The sequence below is a fragment of the Macaca fascicularis genome, chromosome 6, assembly GCF_037993035.2.
Source record: "Macaca fascicularis isolate 582-1 chromosome 6, T2T-MFA8v1.1".
Classification (NCBI taxonomy): Eukaryota; Metazoa; Chordata; class Mammalia; order Primates; family Cercopithecidae; genus Macaca; species Macaca fascicularis.
The window spans coordinates 37667386-37688227 of NC_088380.1; the positions used below are offsets into that span (position 1 = coordinate 37667386).

At 43.5% G+C, this 20842-nt stretch overlaps 1 protein-coding gene across 4 annotated transcripts in view; it reads right to left on the bottom strand.

Moving 5' to 3' along the window:
- NUP155 (nucleoporin 155) overlaps positions 1–20842 on the bottom strand; it is a 75560-nt gene that overhangs the window by 53991 nt on the left and 727 nt on the right. For 2 of the 4 annotated variants that reach the window (XM_005556747.4, XM_045393638.3), the window contains exons 2-9: positions 17486–17623; positions 17123–17219; positions 12128–12198; positions 9169–9261; positions 7979–8145; positions 6925–7030; positions 5960–6033; positions 5334–5425 (exon numbers count right to left, since the gene is read on the bottom strand). In XM_005556747.4, coding sequence (XP_005556804.2) covers positions 5334–5425; positions 5960–6033; positions 6925–7030; positions 7979–8145; positions 9169–9261; positions 12128–12198; positions 17123–17219; positions 17486–17623 — 838 coding nt within the window. Of the gene's footprint in view, positions 1–5333; positions 5426–5959; positions 6034–6924; positions 7031–7978; positions 8146–9168; positions 9262–12127; positions 12199–13733; positions 13870–15269; positions 15422–17122; positions 17220–17485; positions 17624–20842 lie in introns of those variants that run through there. The other 2 variants (XM_045393639.3, XM_065546167.2) reach the window with 2 other exon arrangements.

Sequence of the window (20842 nt, forward strand, 5' to 3'; positions counted from 1 at the left end):
TTCCACATTTTCTAAATATGCTAACTAATTTAAGACTAGCTTTTTAGGAAAGTAATACAAGAACAGCAAGAACTGGAAAAACTCTTGAATGTGTACTTTTTACACTTATATTGTTAAGAGTAACCCTATTTTCAAACAAAGATCACAAAAAACGACTAAAACCATTGGGTGAATGGTTGGTGGGGAGCAGTATTCTCAGAGTGTCAAAGTATCATTACTACTAATTAAAAAGGGAGAAAGCGCGGGTGCAGTGACTCACACCTGTAATTCCAGCATTTTGGGAAGCCGAGGTGGGCGGATCACCTGAGGTCAAGAGTTCAAGACCGGCCTGGTCAACATGGTGAACCCCCGTCTCTACTCAAAATACAAAAAAATAAGGCAGGTGTAGCGCATGCTTGTAATCCCAGCTATTCAGGAGCCTGAGGCAGGAGAATCACTTGAACCCAAGGTGGAGGTTGAAATGAGCTGAGATCACGCCACTGCAGTCCAGCCTGGGCAACAAGCCCAGACTCTATCTCAAGGGAAAAAAAAAAAAAAAAAGGGAGGAAATGAAACTTTATAATGTAGACATTTAGTTAACAGCACCTCAAAGAAGTTTTCAACAGTGAGAAAACTGCTATTATGTGTCTCCTGATATAATGTAGTAAGACATTTCACACTGCCTATGTGAATTCATTACAATGTGAATTGCCATTTCACATTGTAGTAAGACATTTCTCAGCACTTGGAGAGGCTGAGGCAGTCAGACCACTTGAGGCCAGGAGTTCCAGACCAGCCTGGTCAACATCTTTACTAAAAAATATATAAAAATGGCCGGGCACGGTGGCTCAAGCCTGTAATCCCAGCACTTTGGGAGGCCGAGACGGGCGGATCACTAGGTCAGGAGATCGAGACCATCCTGGCTAACACGGTGAAACCCCGTCTCTACTAAAAAATACAAAAAACTAGCCGGGCGAGGTGGCGGGCGCCTGTAGTCCCAGCTACTCAGGAGGCTGAGACAGGAGAATGGCCCGAACCCGGGAGACGGAGCTTGCAGTGAGCTGAGATCCGGCCACTGCACTCCAGCCTGGGCGACAGAGCGAGACTCCGTCTCAAAAAAAAAAAAAAAAATATATATATATATATAAAAAAATTAGCCAGGAATAGTGGCGCATGCCTAGAGTCCCAGCTACTTGGGTGGCTGAGGCACGAGAATCACTTGAACTCGGATGCAGAGGTTGCAGTGAGCCAAGATAGCGCCATGGCACTCCAGGCTGGGTGACAGAGCAAACCTCTGTATCAAAAGAAAAAAAAAGAAAAAATATAAATACATATACATATACAAATATATATAAACATCGTATGTAAAATGTATGTATATAAAATGTATTACTGAGAATCTAATTACAAAAAACGATAAATTCAGAAAATTGTATAATTCTCCTGCCCCTCCCTTCCAAATGTCAATATTCCAAAAAAAGAAAGGTGGTCACGGGCCTGTTTTATATTAAAGAGCCCAAACCAACCAATCCAATTCATAAATTCTGATTGTAATTTGAGAAAAATGGAAAGAAAAACAACTATAAAAGATTTTGAATCCGGTTGTGGTGGCTCACACCTATAATCCGTGAGCCACGGATTGCCGCTTTGGGAAGCTGAAGTGGGTGGATCATATCAGGTCAGGAGTTCAAGACCAGCCTGGCCAACATGGTGAAACCCCGTCTCTACTAAAAATACAAAAATTACTCAGGTGTGGTGGCTCGTGCCTGTAGTCCCAGGTACTTGGGAGGGCGAGGCAGGAGAATTGCTTGAACCCAGGAGGTGGAGGTTGCAGTGAGCTGACATCGTGCCACGACATTCCAGCCTGGGCGGCAGAGCAAGACTCCACCTCAAAAAAAAAAAAAAAAAGATTTTGGGGGCATGGTGGCTCACACCTGTAATCCCAGCACTGTGATAGGCTGAGGCAGGCACGTTGCTTGAGCCCAGGAGTTCGAGACCAGCCAGGGCAACATGGTGAGATCCCCTCTCTACAAAAAATACAAAAATTAGCCAAGTGGAGGTATGCACGCCTATGGTCCCAGCTACTTGGGAGGCTAAAGTTGGAGGATCACCTGAGCCTAGGGAGGTCAAGGCTGCAGTTAGCCATGATTGCACCACTGCACTCAATCCTGGGCAGCAGAGTTTTTTTGTTTTTTTTTATTTGAGATGGAGCCTCGCTCTGTGGCCCGGGCTGGAGTGCAGTGGCCGGATCTTGGCTCACTGCAAGCTCCGCCTCCCGGGTTCACGCCATTCTCCTGCCTCAGCCTCCCGAGTAGCTGGGACTACAGGCGCCCGCCACCACGCCCAGCTAATTTTTTTTTGGTATTTTTTAGTAGAGACGGGGTTTCACCGTGTTAGCCAGGATGGTCTCGATCTCCTGACCTCGTGATCCGCCCGTCTCGGCCTCCCAAAGTGCTGGGATTATAGGCTTGAGCCACCGCGCCAGGCCAGCAGCAGAGTTTAAAGAAAAAAAAAAGGAAAAAAAGATTTTGGGGACTACTGGGCAATTTTAATATGGATTAAGTATACCATTATTATGTAAGAGACTAAAGGCATGTCAGTGGCTCATGCCTGTAATCCCAGCACTTTGAGAGGCTGACACTCGCAGATTGCTTGACCTCAGGGATTCAAGACCAGCCTGGGCAACAATGGTGAAACCCCATCTATACCAAAAATACAAAAAATTTGTCAGGCGTGGTGGCGCACGTCTGTGGTCCCAGCTACTTAAGAGGCTGAGATGTGAGGATGGCTTGAGCCTGGGAGGAAGAGGAGGCTGCAGTAAGCCAAGATCACACCACTGCACTCCAGCCTGGGTATCAGAGTGAGACTCCATTTCCAAAAAAAAAGAGTCATAATGTCTACAATGTACTTTCAAATGGCTCATAAGACAGACAGGCAGGGCAGGGTGCAGTGGCTGTAATCCCAGCACTTCAGGAGGCTGAGGCGAGTGGATCACGAGGTCAGGAGATCGAGACTATCCTGGCTAACACGGTGAAACCCCATCTCTACTAAAACTACAAAAAACTAGCCGGGTGTGGTGGTGGGCACCTGTAGTCCCAGCTACTTGGGAGGCTGAGGCAGGAGAATGGCGTGAACTGGAGGGGTGGAGCTTGCAGTGAGCTGAGATCGCGCCATGCACCACTGCACTCCAGCCTGGGCGACAGAGCGAGACTCTTCTCTTTCTCAAAAAAAAAAAAAAAAAAAAAAAAGAAAAGACAGGCAACAAAGAGGCAAAATGTTAACAATTGAGATAGAGTGTATTAGTTTTGCTGGATGCAGTGGCTCACGCCTGTAATCACAACACTTTGGGAGGCCGAGGTGGGGAATCACGAGGTCAGGAGTTCCAGACCAGCATGGCCAGCATGGTGAAACCCTGTCTCTACTGAAAATACAAAAAATTAGCCAGGCATGGTGGTGTATGCCTACAGTCCCAGTTGCTTGGGAGGGTGAGGCAGGAGCACTGCTTGAACCTAGCAGGCAGAGGTTGCAGTGAACTGAGACTGAACCAATGCACTGCAACCTGGGTGACGTGACAGAGCGAGATTCCGTCTCAAAAAAAAAAAAGTTATTTGTTTTGCCACATTGTTCTTTTAATTTTTTTTTTTTTTTTGTGGATTTGAAAAACATTCCAGAAAAAAGTTAGAGGGAAAACAGTGTTTTCAATTGTCTGCCTTCAGAATTTTTTCTTGTCACTGAAGAATAAAACAAAACAGAGGCCGGGCGCGGTGGCTCAAGCCTGTAATCCCAGCACTTTGGGAGGCCGAGACGGGTGGATCACGAGGTCAGGAGATCGAGACCATCCTGGCTAACATGGTGAAACCCCGTCTCTACTAAAAAATACAAAAAACTAGCCGGGTGAGGTGGCGGGCGCCTGTAGTCCCAGCTACTCGGGAGGCTGAGGCAGGAGAATGACGTGAACCTGGGAGGCGGACCTTGCAGTGAGTTGAGATCTGGCCACTGCACTCCAGCCTGGGCAACAGAGCGAGACTCCGTCTCAAAAAAAAAAAAACCCACAAAAATTTAGCCTGAGCAAGGTAGCAAGACCCCAGGTCTACTAAAAATAAAATTAGGTGGGCATGGTGGTGCACGCCTATAGTCATAGCTACTTAGGAAGCTCAGGCATGAGGATCACGTCAGCCCAGGAAACTGAGGTTACAGCAGACTACGATTGCGTCACTGCACTCCAGTCTGGGCAACAGAGTGAAACCTTGCCTGAAAAAAACAAAAAGTTGATTTATTTCACTTCGATTGTAGCAATAACCTAGGCACAATGACAACAAAAGTTGAAAATTTGAGGCCTTAGTTACAAAAATAGTGTTTGCAGGTGGGGTGCAGTGGCTCATGCCTGTAATCTCAGCACTTTGGGAGGCCGAGGCGGGTGGATCACCTGAGGTCGGGAGTTCAAGACCAGCCTGACCAACATGGAGAAACCCCGTCTCTACTAAAAATACAAAATTAGCCGCTACTCAGGAGGCAGAGGTTGCAGTGAGGCGAGATTGCACCATTGCACTCTAGCCTGGGCAACAAGAGCGAAACTCATCTCAAAAAAAAAAAAAAAAAGCCCTTGCCTGTAATCTCCACACTTTGGGAGGCGTGGTGGGTGGATTACCTTAGGTCAGGAGTTAGAGACCAGCCTGGCCAACATGGCGAAACCCAATCTCTAATTAAAACAGAAAAATTAGGCTGGGCGCGGTGGCTCACGCCTGTAATCCCAGCACTTTGGGAGGGCGAGGAGGGTAGATCACGAGGTCAGGAGATCGAGACCAGCCTGGCCAACATGGCGAAACCCTGCTTCTACTAAAAATACAAAATTAGCTGGGCTTGGTGGTGCATGTCTGTAATCCCAGCTAGCGGGAGGCTGAGGCTGGAAAATCGCTTGAAAGCACAAAGCAGAAGTTGCGGTGAGCCGAGATAGCGCCACTGCACTCCAGCCTGGGCAACAAGAGTGAAACTCTGTCTCAAAAAATATATACATATAAAAATTAGCCAGGCGTGGTGGCAAGGACCTGTAATCCCAGCTACTAGGGAGGCTATGGCAGGAGAATCAGTTGAACCCAGGAGGTGGAGGTTGCAGTGAGCCAAGATTGTGCCACTGCACTCCAGCCTGGGTGACAGAGTGAGATCCTGTCTCAAAAAAATAAATAAATAAAATAAAAGAGTCTCTAACAGTTCCATTCAAAACATAAGAGTGTCATCTCTTCAACATTCCTTATCTTTTAGAGACATTTTGGTTAGGGAATAATATACTTTTAGAATGCTACACACAAATAGTATAATTATGCCTGCTTAATGCTTAATAATAAATTACATGTTACCTAGCAATGTTACCAGCAGCAGAGACAATGGCATTCTGTGACACGGAGGCAACTCTGCTCATTCCTTGTCCGTCTTGTCCCAAATCATACACCTGTGAATACAAATCATTCTCACTTAAACATGATTACATACTATACACATATTAATAAACTTTTCCTTTTAAGGGATCCTTTAATATTGGTATTTAAAACAAACATGAAAACATTCAGATTTGAAATTTCATAGAAAGGGGCCCCTTCTGAGAAGTGAGTTGGGCTTTTTTTTTTGAGATGAAGTCTTGCTCTGCTGCCCAGGCCGGAGAGCAAAGGCGCAATCTCAGCTCACTGGGAGGCCCAGGCGGGCGGATCACAAGGTCAGGAGATCGAGACCACGGTGAAACCCCGTCTCTACTAAAAATACAAAAAATTAGCCAGGCGCGGTTGTGGGCGCCTGTAGTCCCAGCTACTCGGGAGGCTGAGGCAGGAGAATGGCGTGAACCCGGGAGGCGGAGCTTGCAGTGAGCCGAGATCGTGCCACTGCACTCCAGCCTGGGCTGGGCGACAGAGCGAGACTCCGTCTCAAAAAAAAAAAAAAAAAAAAAAAAAAGGATTTATATTACTCTTAATGGTATAATATTAATACTAACCTGTATTACTCCTTTCTCAGATCGTGTATATAAAATATTTCTAGAATTATCAATTGCAATTTGAAGAATAGGATCTAAAAGTAAGACAAAAAAAAAAAAAAAAAAAGAGAAAAAAGCAAAGCCAAGGATTAACAAAGCAAATACATTAGCCACTTACAACAAACTGTTGAATCAGAACTTTGTATTCAGGGGCTTTCTACTCCCTTGCTTTGAAGTTAAATCCAAGGATGTTTGCACAAGATTCAGTCCAAAAAGCATTTTAGTCAGACAACACATGAAAAAAACATATGCTAAATACTGTGACTGGGTTACGAGCATAGAAAATAAGTTATTTTGTCCTCTAAATGAATTTTAAGCCAAATCGAAAACAAGTTCTAAGTTATTTCTTCATTCAATAAAATTTAATGAATGTTTACTACATGCTAGAAATACGTAGAATAATTATACCTGGTCCTTTATGTTAAGAAACTTCCAGTCTGGCCTAACTGATTGTGTGAAAGAAAATAATTTAAAAATTTAGTCATATTAATATTTGGGCATACTGATCTTATGTTGCCAAAGCATTTTAAAAATTATTTCACCTGTTTGAATCTCTCAGTTCATTAAAAGCTAAGATATATTATTTTTATATTGGAAATTTGTTCTAGACCAAGCAATGTATTAGCTGTCTGAATGTCTGTCTCTCTCACACACATACAGATATTTTGGTTTAAGTATGTACAGCTGTTTTAGACACAAGTTCTTTGATGCTACATTTATAGGAAATAAGTAAACTTGAGAATAAAATCCACACTTTCTCTGTTATAATCTCTTCTTACCCTTTAAAAGACCTTATGAATATATACCAAATGCTACTTAACATAACGAATTGTTTCAATTAAGAATGATAATTTCTGAAGAAAATGTTGAGGGAACAATATGTTAGAAATTAGTTTTACTTGCCAAATTTATTGTTTTCTACTTACCATCTTCTGAGAATGTGAATTGTAGCAAAGAAGGAACAAGGAAAGAAAGTGAGCTCTTTGAGTGGTTTATTTTCCTACATCTTTGGCTAAACCACCCTGCTTCAGCCTTAAAGAAAAAAATAGAAAGAAGACTTATAAAAGTATGTAACTCCCTTACAATAACTACTGTATATCCATATTTATAAAAACCTTCAAATCTTCATGAAATATCAGTTATAATCACTAATACCAGTTACAATAAACAAAACGAGACACATTATTGAAAATTAACTACAGAGTTTAGTCCATAATTTAAAATATCAACCAAATACTGACAAGGAAAGAATTTCAAGACATACTGTTAAATAAAAAGCCACTTATGGGCTGCGTACAGTGGCTCACACCTATAAATCCTAGCACTTTGGGAGGCCAAGGCACAAGGATCATTTGAGGTCAGGAGTTCAAGATCAGTCTAGCCAATATGATGAAACCCTGCCTCTACTAAAAACACAAAAATTAGCTGGATGTGGTGGTAGTGCACGCCTGTAATCCCAGCTATCAGGAGGCTGAGGCAGGAGAACTGCTTGAACCCAGGGGATGGAGGTTGCGGTGAGCCAAGATTGAGCCACTGCATTCCAGCCTCGGTGATAGACCTGGGTGACAGAGTAGACTCCATCACATTAAAAAAAAGAAAAAGAAAAAGAAAAAGAAAGCAATTATGAATTAGATCAATAATCCAAGTGAAAACATATATTTGCAAAAGTACATTAGGTATTTGTGTATGCGTATACACTCCCAAACATATGTGCATAGATATCTATAGAGACACATACAGTGATGTCTGCTTTATGTTCCACAAGGACATACTTAGAATTAATAATGACTTTTACCTCTAAGGAGAGGACTGAGTTTTGTAGGCATGGTGTAGTCATGGGGACTACAGCTTCACCTGGATGCTTGAATATTTGTCATAAAAATATATTAATGTCCTTACATAACTAGAAAACAAAATAAAAGCTTACTTTTCCCTACTTCATCAAGAGAGAGAAAAAACGTTTACGAATATCAGACTTACCTGGTAGGCTACTTCATATAAACAGCCATCCTTTCCAGCCAAGAAAATTCTGCCATTATCAGTGGAAGTTATTGTTAAAAGGTAAGTATTATCAGTAGGAAGAGAATATAAAGGATCTGGAAGCAACTGCATTCCACCAGACATACTATCATTAAGAACTCCAGAACCTATTTATTTTAAGAAAGAATACATAAATCAGTTTATTAGCTACTCTACAGTTTTTAAAAATCTTTGCATTATTGTCAGAATCGATATGTTTACTTAATTCTTATTGACAACACAGTCAACAGCTTCTATAATATACATTTTAAAATTACTAAGTCTGATACAATTTGATAATTCAAGTGAAACAGAACCTTCTGTGTGTGTGTGTGTGTGTGTGTGTGTCTGTCTGTGTGTTTATTATATAGTAAAACAATAAACAAGAAACTAACCCAGCCGGTGCCATGGCTCATGCCTGTAATCCCAGCACTTTGGGAGGCCGAGGTGCGTGGATCACCTGAGGTCGGCAGTTTGCAACCAGCCTGACCAACATGAAGACACCGTCTCTACTAAAAATACTAAATTAGGTTGGACGCAGTGGCTCACGCCTGTAATCCCAGCACACTGGGAGGCCAAAGCAGGCAGATCACGAGGTCAGGAGTTTGAGAACAGCCTGGCCAACACAGTAAAACCCTGTCTCTACTAAAACTACAAAATAATTAGCTGGGTGTGGTAGCAGGCGCCTGTAATCCCAGCTACTTGGGAGGCTGAGGCAGGAGAATCGCTTGAATCTGGGAGGCGGAGGTTGCACTAAGCCAAGATTGCACCACTACACTCTAGCCCAGTGTGAGACTCTGTATCAAAAACAAACAAAATTAGCTGGGTGTGGTGGTGCATGCCTGTAATCCCAGCAACTCAGAAGACTGAGGCAGGAGAATCACTTGAACCCAGGAGGCAGAGGATGTGGTGAGCTGAGATCACACCATTGCACTGCAGCCTGGGCAACAACAGCGAAAATCTGTCTCAAAAAACAAAACAAAACAAAAAAACTAACCCAACATTAACTTATGGAAAAGAGCCTGAAGATTTGGCACCAATAATCATTAATTTGAGTCAATGGAATTCAACATTTCACCCAGATTAGCTTTTAATTGTAATATCAATTGGCCAAAATATTATTTTAAAAAACAACATGTGGGTTGCCATACCTGTTTGCAAATTAGCATAGCTCAGTCCAAGAATTACTATGTCTACAGGGGTCGCCAAAACCAGGAGGTGTCGTACATGAGGTTGAAAGATGCCTAAGATAAAGTACAAAGAGCAGGAAAACTTTCAGCATTTAAGCACTAACAGAGTAAGCTTTTATTACCATTAAAATGAGCTACTAATTAAATATTACTATGTACGATCATTTAAATAAGTAAATTTTGGATGTCATCAAGGTAATGAAGAGGAAAAAAAGTGAACAGCAGTGGAAAAGAACCACCTTAGAAAACATTCACTTCAGTATTTAATGCTGTTTAAAAAGTGTTATATTACAAAATAGTTTAAATGTATTAAAATACAAAGATGTATATTTGTATATCCGTGTTCATAGCAGCATTTTTCACAATAACTAAAAGGTGAAAACAAAATCCAAGTGTCCATTGATTGATGGATTTTAAAAAATGCCATATATATATACACACACACACACACATACACAATGGAATACTACTGAACTTTAAAAAGTAAGAAAGTTGGCCGAGCACGGTGGCTCACGCCTGTAATTCCAGCAGTTTGGGAGGCTGAGGCAGGCAGATCACCTGAGGTCAGGAGTTCGAGACCAGCCTGGCCAACATGGTGAAACCCCATCTCTACTAAAAACAAAAAATTAGCCAAGTGTGGTGGCACGTGCCTGTAGTCCCAGCTACTTGAGAGGCTAAGGCAGGAGAATTGCTTGAACCCGGGAGGCAGGGGTTACAGTGAGCCGAGATCATGCCACTGCAACCCAGCCTAGGCGACAAAGTGAGAGTCCATCTCCAGAAAAAAAAAAAAAAAGGAAGAAAGTTCTGATGCATGCTATAACACAGATGAACCTTGAGGACATAGGTTAAATCAAATAGGCCAGTCACAAAATGACAAATATAGTACCATATGATTCCATTTATATCAAGAAACCTAGAATAGTCAAATTCTTACAGACAAAAAGTGGAACGGTTACTACCAACTGCTAAGGGAAGGAGGAACAGGAGTTTTTAGTTAATAGGCACAGTTTCCGTTTTATAAGATACATAGAGTTCTAGATACAGATGGTGGTAAAGGTCACACAATAACGTGATTGGACTTAATACCACTGAAGTGTTGGCTGAAAAACAGTTAGGATGGCAAAGTTTGTATTATGTGTATTTTACCATGATTAAAATATATATTATAGGTTTCATTTTGAAATGTAAATAAAACCTAGAAAATTTTAGAAAATAAAACTTAGACCTATAGTTATCTACAAAAGATTACAACCTTGATAACGGTATAGAGCAATATTTACACACTTATGCATCTCTTTTAGATTCTATGTAAAGGAAATACATTTGCTTTGCCTTTTTTTTTTTTTTTTGAGACAAGAGTTTCGCTCTTGTTGCCTAGGCTGGAGTGCAGTGGCTCAATCTCGGCTCACTGCAACCTCCGCGTCACGGGTTCAAACGATTCTCCTGCCTCAGCCTCCTGAGTAGCTGGGATTACAGGCATGTGGCACCACACCTCGCTTATTTTGTACTTTTAGTAGAGACAGGGTTTCACCATGTGGTCAGGCTTCTCTTGAACTCCCGACATCAGGTGATCTGCCCCCCTCAGCCTCCCAAAGTGCTGGGATTACAGGAGTGAACGACCGTGCCCGGCCTCTTTTTTTCCTTTTTTTTTTTTTTGAGACAGGGTCTTGCTCTGCTGCCCAGGCTGGAGTGCAGTGACACAATGAAGGCTTACTGCAGCCTTGTCCTCCTACACTCAAGCGATCCTCCCGCTTCAGCCTCATGAATAGCTGGGACTACAGGCATGCACTACCACGCCCGGCTAATGTTTCTGTTTTTTGTAGAGACAGGGTATCACCATGTTGCCCAGGCTGGTCTTGAAGTCTCAGACTCAAGTGATCTGCTCGCCTCAGCCTCACAAAGTGCTGGGATTACAGGTGTGAGCTACCACACCTGGCCTGAAAATATATTTTCAATGCAAGTAAATAAATAGTGCATAAAACGTCAGTTTGGGTAGGGCATGGGGGCTCACGCCTGTAATCTTAGCACTTTGAGAGGCAGAGACGGGCAGATCACTTGAGGTCAGGAGTTTGAGACCAGCCTGACCAACATGGTGAAACCCTGTCTCTACTAAAAACACAAAAATTAGCCAGGCGTGCTTGGTGGGTGCCTGTAATCCCAGCTACTCAGGAGGCTGAGGCAGAAGAATTGCTTGAATCCAGGAGGCTGGGGTTACGGTGAGCCAAGATGGTGCCATTGCACTCCAGGCTGGGCAACAGAGGAGACTCCATCTCAAAAAAAAAAAAAAAAAAGTCTGTTTTTACTTCACTGAATATCTATAATTGCAAAATGGACATAATCTTAAAAAATTTTACTTAGGCCTTGAAAAAAGTGATTTTTGTCTATTATTTCCTCCTATAAAAAGGTACATTTGGCTGCGCAGTGGCTCACACCTGTAATCGCAGGACTCTGAGAGGCCAAGGTGGGTGGATCGCTTGAGGCCAGGTGTTTCAGACCAGCCTGGCCAACATGGCCAAACCACATGCAACTAAAAATACAAAAATGAGCCGGGAATGGTGGCGCATGCCTGTAATTTCAGCTACTCAGGAGCCTTAGGCAGGAGAATCACTTAAACCCAGGAGGCAGAAGTTGCAGTGAGCACTGAGGTGGCTCCCCTGTACTCTAGCCTGGGTGACAGAGTGAGACTCTGTTACAAAACAAACAAGCAAACGCACTCGGGAGGCTGAGGCAGTAGAACTGCTTGAACCCGGGAGATGGAGGTTGCAGTGAGCCAAGATTGCACTACTACACTCCAGCCTACTCGATGGAGCGAGATTCCATCTCAATAAAAAAAAAAAAAAGGTGTGTTGTTGTTCAGGTCTATACCATTTGGAGTTTACATATACAAACACAATCTCTTCCTTATAGCTTTATTTCTTACCAGCTTTTGGTTTCACAAGCCCCACAGCAAGAATAGTCTCACTAAGTCCATCAAAATAGGCAAGGTCTCCTCTGTGAACAAATGAAGAAAAACATGTTACATATATAAAGCAAACAGGCCAGATGTGGTGGCTCACGTCTTTAATCCCAGTACTTTGGGAATCTGAGGCAAGAGGATTGCCTGAGCCCAGAAGTTCAAGATCAGCCTGGGCAACACAGTGAGACTCTGTCTCTACAAAAAAGAAACAAAAAATTAGCCAGGCATGGCAGTGTGAGGCCACTGAGGTGGGAGGATCTCATAGGCCTGTGAGGCTGAGGCTGCAGTGAGTAGTGATCATGCCACTGCACTCCAGCCTCGCTGACAAAGTGAGAGCCTGTCTCAAAAAAGAAAAGAAAAGAAAAACAGAAAACAAAGTGTTATCTTACAGTGCTCTTTATTATTACTATTATTTTTGAGACAAGGTCCAGCTCTGTCACCAAGGCTGAAGTGAAGTGGCACCATCTTGGCTCACTGCAATCTCCACTTCACACCTGGCTAATTTTTGTATTTTCTGTAGACAAGGTTTGGCCATATTGCCCAGGCTGGTGTTGAACTCCTGAATTCTCTTTATTAGTGAAATAAATTTAGACACAGAATATAATGAAAAGACTGGCCAGGCATGATGGCTCACACCTGTAATCCCAGCACTTTGGGAAGCCGGGGTGGGCATATCACAAGGTTAGGAGATTGAGACCATCCTGGTCAACATGGTGAAACCCCATCTCTACTAAAATACAAAAAAAATTAGCCGGCCATGGTGGCGCATGCTTGTATTCCCAGCTACTCAGGAGGCTGAGGCAGGGGAGTCGCTTGAACCAGAGAGGCGGAGGTTGCAGTCAGCTGAGATCTTGCCACTGCACTCCAGCCTGGGCAACAGAGTGAGACTCAGTCTCCAAAAAAAGCCAGTGAAGACCAGGAGCGGTGGCTCACGCTTGCAATCCCAGCACTTTGGGAGGCTGAGGTGGGCAGATCACCTGAGGTCAGAAATTCAAGACCAGCCTGGCCAACCCAGTGAAACTCTGTCTCTACTAAAAATACAAAAATTAGCCAGGTGTGGTGGTGCATGCCTATAATCCCAGCTACTCGGGAGGGTGAGGCAGAAGAATCACTTGAACCCAGGAGGTCGAGGCTGCAGTGAGCTGAGATCATGCCACTGCACTCCAGCCTTGGCAACGGAGATCCTGTCTCCAAAGAGGAAAAAAAAAGGGAGTCCAGGCACAGTGGCTCACACCTGTAATCCCAGCACCTTAAGACCCTGTCCACCAAAAAAAAAAAAAAAAAAAAAAAAAGACAGAGACAGAAAGTGGAAAAACAAAAAACAGAATGGAGCATCCAAAATGAGGTATGTAACAAAAGTACAGCTGAAATCTCAGAAGAGAATGTATCAGAATATTTCAAGATAATGGCTGGGCCAGGTGCAGTGGCTCATTCCTAAAATCCCAGCACTTTGGGAGGCCAAAGAATTTTAAACACTGGAGGTCAGGAGTTCAAGACCAGCCCTGGTCAATATAGTGAAACACCATCTCTAATAACAATACAAAAATTAGCCAGGTGTGGTGGCCCGCACCTGTAGTCCCAGCTACTCCAGAGGCTGAGGCAAGAAGTATTTGAACTCAGGAGGCGAAGGTTGCAGTGAACCAAGACAGTCCACTGCACTCCAGCCTGGGTGACAGGGCGAGACTCCATCTTGGGAAAAAAAAAAAAAAAGGCAACGGCTGAACAGAAAGTAAAAGAGAAAGAGAGAAAAATAAGGATAATAGCTGAAAAAAATTCTAAAAATAGTAGAAGACATCAAACTAAAGATCTAAGAAGCTCACATGAAGCAGAAAAAATACCACGAAAAAAATATGATCCAGACTTTCAAGAAAGCTTCTAGTCACCCTGAAAAGGCCATCCACACAGGAACAAAATAGCCAAATGGCAACTTATGTGGACTAGGATTCCCCATCCTCCTACATCATGCCATCCCACAGGGCCCTTTGATAATTGGCACAGCCTCTTGAAACTATGATCCAATGCTGAGATAGCTGGGGGTTAGAGAACAATGAAATAACCAAGATTACATTTTTATCATCCAGATGGAATTAGGATTTATAATAGAAAGCCAATTGAATATTTAAGTATAAATTTTACAAAATTGAATTTATGGACCTATTACTTGTGCCTTCATTTTTTTAAATAAGTTCATTCTTCAAATAATTTTTCTTTAAATGAACACACACTGCTATGGATCAAATATCTGTGTCCTCCTAAAATGCAGGTTAAATCCTAACTCTTAATGTGACAGTATTTGTAGGTGGGACCTTTGAAAGGTTATTAGGTCATGAGGGTATACCTCATGAATGGGATTAGTGCCCTTATAAAAGAGGACCCAAAGAACTCCCCTACCCCTCTGCCATGAGAGGACAGAGTGAAAAGATAGCCGTCTATGAACACGGAAGTGGGCTTTCACCAGACCTTGATCTTGGACTTCCAGCTTCCAGAACCATGAGAAATAAATTTCTGCTGATCATAGACTATGGTATTCTGTTTTAGCAGCTCAGACTAAGACACACAGTAAGGTAGGACTGTTTGTTCCATGAGGGCAGAACCACATTCATCTCATTCAGTACTCTTCCTACCACAACAAGAGTGTCAGATACATAAGATCAATATGTATGTGTTAAATAAACACGTTGGATGTTAATGGAAATGTAAAAAATTTCATTAAAGTGAAAACATGTTTTTTTTTTTGAGATGGAGTTTTTGCTCTTATTGCCCAGGCTGGAGTGCAATGGCACAATCTCAGCTCACCATAACCTCTGCCTCCCAGGTTCAAGTGATTCTCCTGCCTCAGCCTCTCGAGTAGCTGCGATTATAGGCATGTGCCACCATGCCCAGCTAATTTTGTGTTTTTAGTAGAGATGGGGTTTCTCCATGTTGGTCAGGCTGGTCTCGAACTCCCGACCACAGGTGATCCACCCGCCTTGACCTCCTAAAGTGCTGGGATTACAGGCGTGAGCCACCACGCACAGCCGAAAACATGTTTTAAAGAAAATAATTATTCTCACATGTATCTGCTCTGTAATATTTTTGCATTGACTTCTCTTGAAAAGATACATACCTAAACAAAAAGGTTTTATTATTTAGCATAAAAATAAATATGTTGGCTGGGGGCGGTGGTTCACATCTGTAATCCCAGCATTTTGGGAGGCTGAGGCAGGCGGATCACGAGGTCAGGAGATCGAGACCATCCTTGCTAACACGGTGAAACACCATCTCTACTAAAAATACAAAAAATTAGCCGGGTGTGGTGGTGGGCACCTGTAGTCCCAGCTACTTGGGAGGCTGAGGCAGGAGAATGGCGTGAACCCGGGAGGCGAAGCTTGCAGTGAGTGGAGATCACGCCACTGCAGTCCAGCCTGGCTGGGCGACAGAGCGAGACTCCGTCTCAAAAAAAAAAAAAAAAAAAAAAATGTTATGGTAACATAACAAAGTGGGGAACATTCAGGGTACATGAAAAATAATCACAACCACACATCACTGCTATTACAACTATTACATTTCAACAAGAAAAATTGCTATCAAACTTCTAATAGAAAAAAAATTGTTTCATTTAAGCTATAGGTATTAAGCTGTCATTTAGCTTCAATTTTGTTTCAATAATACAGTGTTTTGGGCCGGGCGCGGTGGCTCAAGCCTGTAATCCCAGCACTTTGGGAGGCCGAGACGGGCGGATCACAAGGTCAGGAGTTCGAGACCATCCTGGCTAACACGGTGAAACCCCGTCTCTACTAAAAAATACAAAAAACTAGCCGGGCGAGGTGGCGGGCGCCTGTAGTCCCGGCTACTCGGGAGGCTGAGGCAGGAGAATGGCGTAAAAACCCGGGAGGCAGAGCTTGCAGTGAGCTGAGATCCGGCCACTGCACTCCAGCCTGGGCGACACAGCGAGACTCCGTCTCAAAAAAAAAAAAAAAAAAAATACAGTGTTTTGTTGCTGTTTTTGAGATGGAGTCTCGCTCTGTCGCCCAGGCTGGAGTGCAGTGGCACTATCTCAGCTCACTGCAACCTCCGAGGTCTCCCCGGTTCAAGCAATTCTCCTGCCTCAGCCTCCCTAGTGGCTGGGACTACAGGCATGTGCCACCACACTCAGCTAACTTTTGTATTTTTAGTAGAGACAGGGTTTCTCCATGTTGGCCAGGCTGGTCTCGGACCCCTGACCTCAGGTGATCCACCCGCCTCGGCCTCCCAAAGTGCTGGGATTACAGGCATGAGTTACCATGCCTGGTCGATACAGTGTTTTTTTTAATGCACAGGTGTTCCTAGAAAGATCATTAATTACTTAAGAGCAAAAGTAACACCTTAATTATATGGGCTTTCCTATGTTTATCCCACACCTCATCTAAGGATAATATAATGGACAACTGGAAGTAAAACAAAATCTATCTCTAAAAAGTCAACAGGAAGATCACCAGACCAATATGCTATATTTAAGCAAAAGTACCTCAGGCTTTCACTCAGAATCATTTCTATACATGTAATTTACACACAGGTCAAATTCACAAAATGACAACAAAATAAATAAATATCAGATGCCTACTCCATAGAAATGTAAGGAAAACAGAAGTCTTTAAAAATGTCCAATCATCTCTCAACGAATTGCCAACATCTATTTTTACTACAGGCTAAAAGCTTGGGACCTGGGCTCCTGCTACTCAAGAATGCCACCTACACCAGCAGCAGCAGCTGGCAGTTTGTTACAAATGCAGACTCTGGAGCCTCACTCAGGACTACTAAAACAGAATGCACATTTGAACATCCCCAGATGATGGATACTGAGAAGCATACTGAGAAGCACTGACCCAAAGGCTAGATGAATGAAAGATAAACCAAGCAGCTTCTAATGAGAACACTAGCTACAGTAAAGTTTATATAAATTCCAATCACCCTTAAAGCAAACCAGCCTTAAATACATACCCATCCTCATAGTTCCACATGAATATATCACTGTCAATTGTGAGCCAAGCTCTGCTGATAGGAGGGAACACACCCATCATGCAATTACACTGCATATCTGAGGCAGTGTGGATGTAAGGCAGACAGAGTTGAATCTTATTTTTCTTTAACTTGTTTCAATAGCTTTTGACTTAATATTTATGTAAAAAATCACTATGTGTCCACTCTTTAATACAACAAAGAACCCATATACTTAAACATATTTTAAATAAAACCCTTAAATGAATTGATATACAACACATTAATTAAACATAGAACAAGAATTATAACAATGAAAAATACCAATTTTAACATTTTTAAAATAAATACAAAGTAATAGGATACGTCCAAACTGCTCAACAAGTTCAGGTGGGAGAGGAACTCTTCGGATGGAACTGATTTCTGGAAGGTTGGGTACGGACAGCAAACCAGGTCCTTGTAAAGGATAATCCATATCTGACATGCCAGAAACAGTGGGATTATCTACAAAAAGAAAATGAAGCATTTATAATAAAATACTGTTTATCAACTGGGCATACAAAAGGACTGAGTGCCACAAAAAAATTTCGTGTGCTGGTTCCAAAGGTACAGAGAGAATATACTAGTTTTGACCCGACACAAAGTAGGCCTGAAATATTCCATTGTTAAGGTAGGAACAGTTACTGGTTTCAGGCCTGAAGGGAAAGTTGTATCTCACAAAAACTTGCTCTATAACAAAGGAATGTTTAAATTTGATAATTTAGTGTTATTTTAAAATAAAAGTGGCTGGGTGCAGTGGCTCAAGCCTGTAATCCTGGCACTTTGGGAGGCTGAGGCAGGAGGATCACGAGGTCAGGAGTTCAAGACTACCCTGGCCAACATGGTGAAACCCCGTCTCTACTAAAGACACAAAAAATTAGCCAGTGTGGTGGTGTGCGCCTGTAATTCCAGCTACTTGGGAGGCTGAGGCAGGAGAATTGCTTGAACCTGGGAAGCGGAAGTTGCAGTGAACCGAGATTGGGCCATTGCCCAGCCTGACTGACAGGGCAAGACTATCTCAAAAATCATAATAGGCCGGGCGCGGTGGCTCAAGCCTGTAATCCCAGCACTTTGGGAGGCCGAGACGGGCGAATCACGAGGTCAGGAGATCGAGACCATCCTGGCTAACACGGTGAAACCCCGTCTCTACTAAAAAAAAAAATACAAAAATCTAGCCGGGCGAGGTGGCGGGCGCCTGTAGTCCCAGCTGCTCGGGAGGCTGAGGCAGGAGAATGGCGTAAACCCGGGAGGCGGAGCTTGCAGTGAGCAGAGATCCGGCCACTGCAGTCCAGCCTGGGCAACAGAGCAAGACTCCGTCTCAAAAAAAAAAAAAAATCATAATAAAGAAAGAAATGAATAAAATGAAAGCATGTAATTGTATTGTTTGTAACACAAAAGATACATGCTTGAGAGGATGGATACCCCATTTTCCATTACATAATTATTTCACATTGCATGCCCGTATCAAAACATCTCATGCACCACATAAATATATACACCGCCGGGCGCGGTGGTTCACGCCTGTAATTTCAGCACTTTGGGAGGCAGAGGCAGGCCGATCACGAGGTCAGGAGTTCAAGACCAGCCTGGCCAACATGGTGAAACCCCATCTCCACTAAAAATACAAAAATATTAGCCAGGCACAGTAGCAGGCGCCTGTAATCCCAGCTACTCGGGAGGCTAAGGCAGGAGAACTGCTTAAACCTGGGGGGCAGAGGCTGCAGTGAGCCAAGATCATGCCATTGCACTCCAGCCTGGGTGACAGAGCAAGACTCCGTCTTGGGAAAAAAAATACATATATATGTATACACACACACACCTACCATGTACCCACGAAAATTAAAAATAAAAAAATTGGCCGGGCGCGGTGGCTCAAGCCTGTAATCCCAGCACTTTGGGAGGCCGAGACGGGCGGATCACGAGGTCAGGAGATCGAGACCATCCTGGCTAACACGGTGAAACCCCGTCTCTACTAAAAAAAATACAAAAAACTAGCCGGGCGAGGTGGCAGGTGCCTGTAATCCCAGCTACTCGGGAGGCTGAGGCAGGAGAATGGCGTAAACCCGGGAGGCGGAGCTTGCAGTGAGCTGAGATCCGGCCATTGCACTCCAGCCTGGGCGACAGAGCAAGACTCCGTCTCAAAAAAAAAAAAAAAAAAAAAAAAAGACATGAGATATGTAAGAGGAGGACCAGAAAGTATGCACTGTTTTTATATATTTTTACACCTAAGGAGGCCAAAGTGAGTAACGCTGTTCAAGATGATAGTTGCTAACAGGCCAATGAGGTATTATAAGACACGCTCATTGGTAAGTAGCTGTAGGGAGAAAATACTATCGTTGTTTCTATCATTTCTTTGATTACAAAGCTATCAATGATGTTTATAAATAATCAGAAGTAAGGCCGGGCGCGGTGGCTCAAGCCTGTAATCCCAGTACTTTGGGAGGCCGAGGCGGGTGGATCACGAAGTCAGGAGATCGAGACCATCCTGGCTAACATGGTGAAACCCCGTCTCTACTAAAAATACAAAAAACTAGCCGGGCGTGGTGGCGGGCGCCTGTAGTCCCAGCTACTCGGAGGCTGAGGCAGGAGAATGGCGTAAACCCGGGAGGCGGAGCTTGCAGTGAGCCGAGATTGGGCCACTGCACTCCAGCCTGGGTGACACAGCGAGACTCCGTCTCAAAAAATAAAAAATAAATAAAAATAAATAAATAAATAATCAGAAGTAGACCAGGCGTGGTGGCTCACGCCTGTAATCCCAGCACTTTGGGAGGCCGAGGTGGGCGGATCACGAGGTCAGGAGATGGAGACCATCCTGGCTAACAGGATGAAACCCCGTCTCTACTAAAAAATGCAAAAAATTAGTCGGGCGTGGTGGCCGACGCCTGTAGTCCCAGATACTCAGGAGGCTGAGGCAGGAGAACGGGGTGAACCCGGGAGGCAGAGCTTGCAGTGAGCAGAGATCGCGCCACTGCACTCCAGCATGGGCAAAAGAGCCAGACTCGGTCTCAAAAAAATAATAATAATAATAATCAGAAGTGTTCTCGGTTTACACTGCACAAATTATCCTATTCAGATTATTTCGGTTCTTGCTCACCAACAATCTCTTTTCTTTCTCACACTTCTCTGGTTTTCTCCAAATTCCATCTTTTTCTAGCAACTGATGTAATTCCATAAGCTGTGGGAGCTAGTCATAATTTAAAACTGTTAAACACTTTCCAGTCACCTCTATTGTCAACACATATTCTGCCTTACCCTCCCTGTACATGAGCACGGCTGATTTTCCTGTTCTCTTCCTTTATTCCACTGGTAGGTCTTTTAAGATCCTCCAGCATTTCATAATACACATCTCTACACACAATAAAGCGTTTCTTGGCCGGGGGCAGTGGCTCACGCCTGTAATCCCAGCACTTTGGGAGGCCGAGGCAGGCGGATCACTTGAGGTCAGAAGTTCGTGACCAGCCTGGCCAACATGGTGAAACCTCGTCTCTACTAAAAAAAAACACAAAAATTAGCCGGGCGTGGTGGCGGGCGCCTGTAATCCCAGCTACTCGCGAGGCTGAGGTAGGAGAATTGCTTGAACACGGGAGGCGGAGGTTGCAATGAGCCGAGATCACGCCATAGCATTCCAGCCCGGGGAGAAGAGGGAAGCTCCGTCTCAATAAATAATAAATAAATAAATAAATA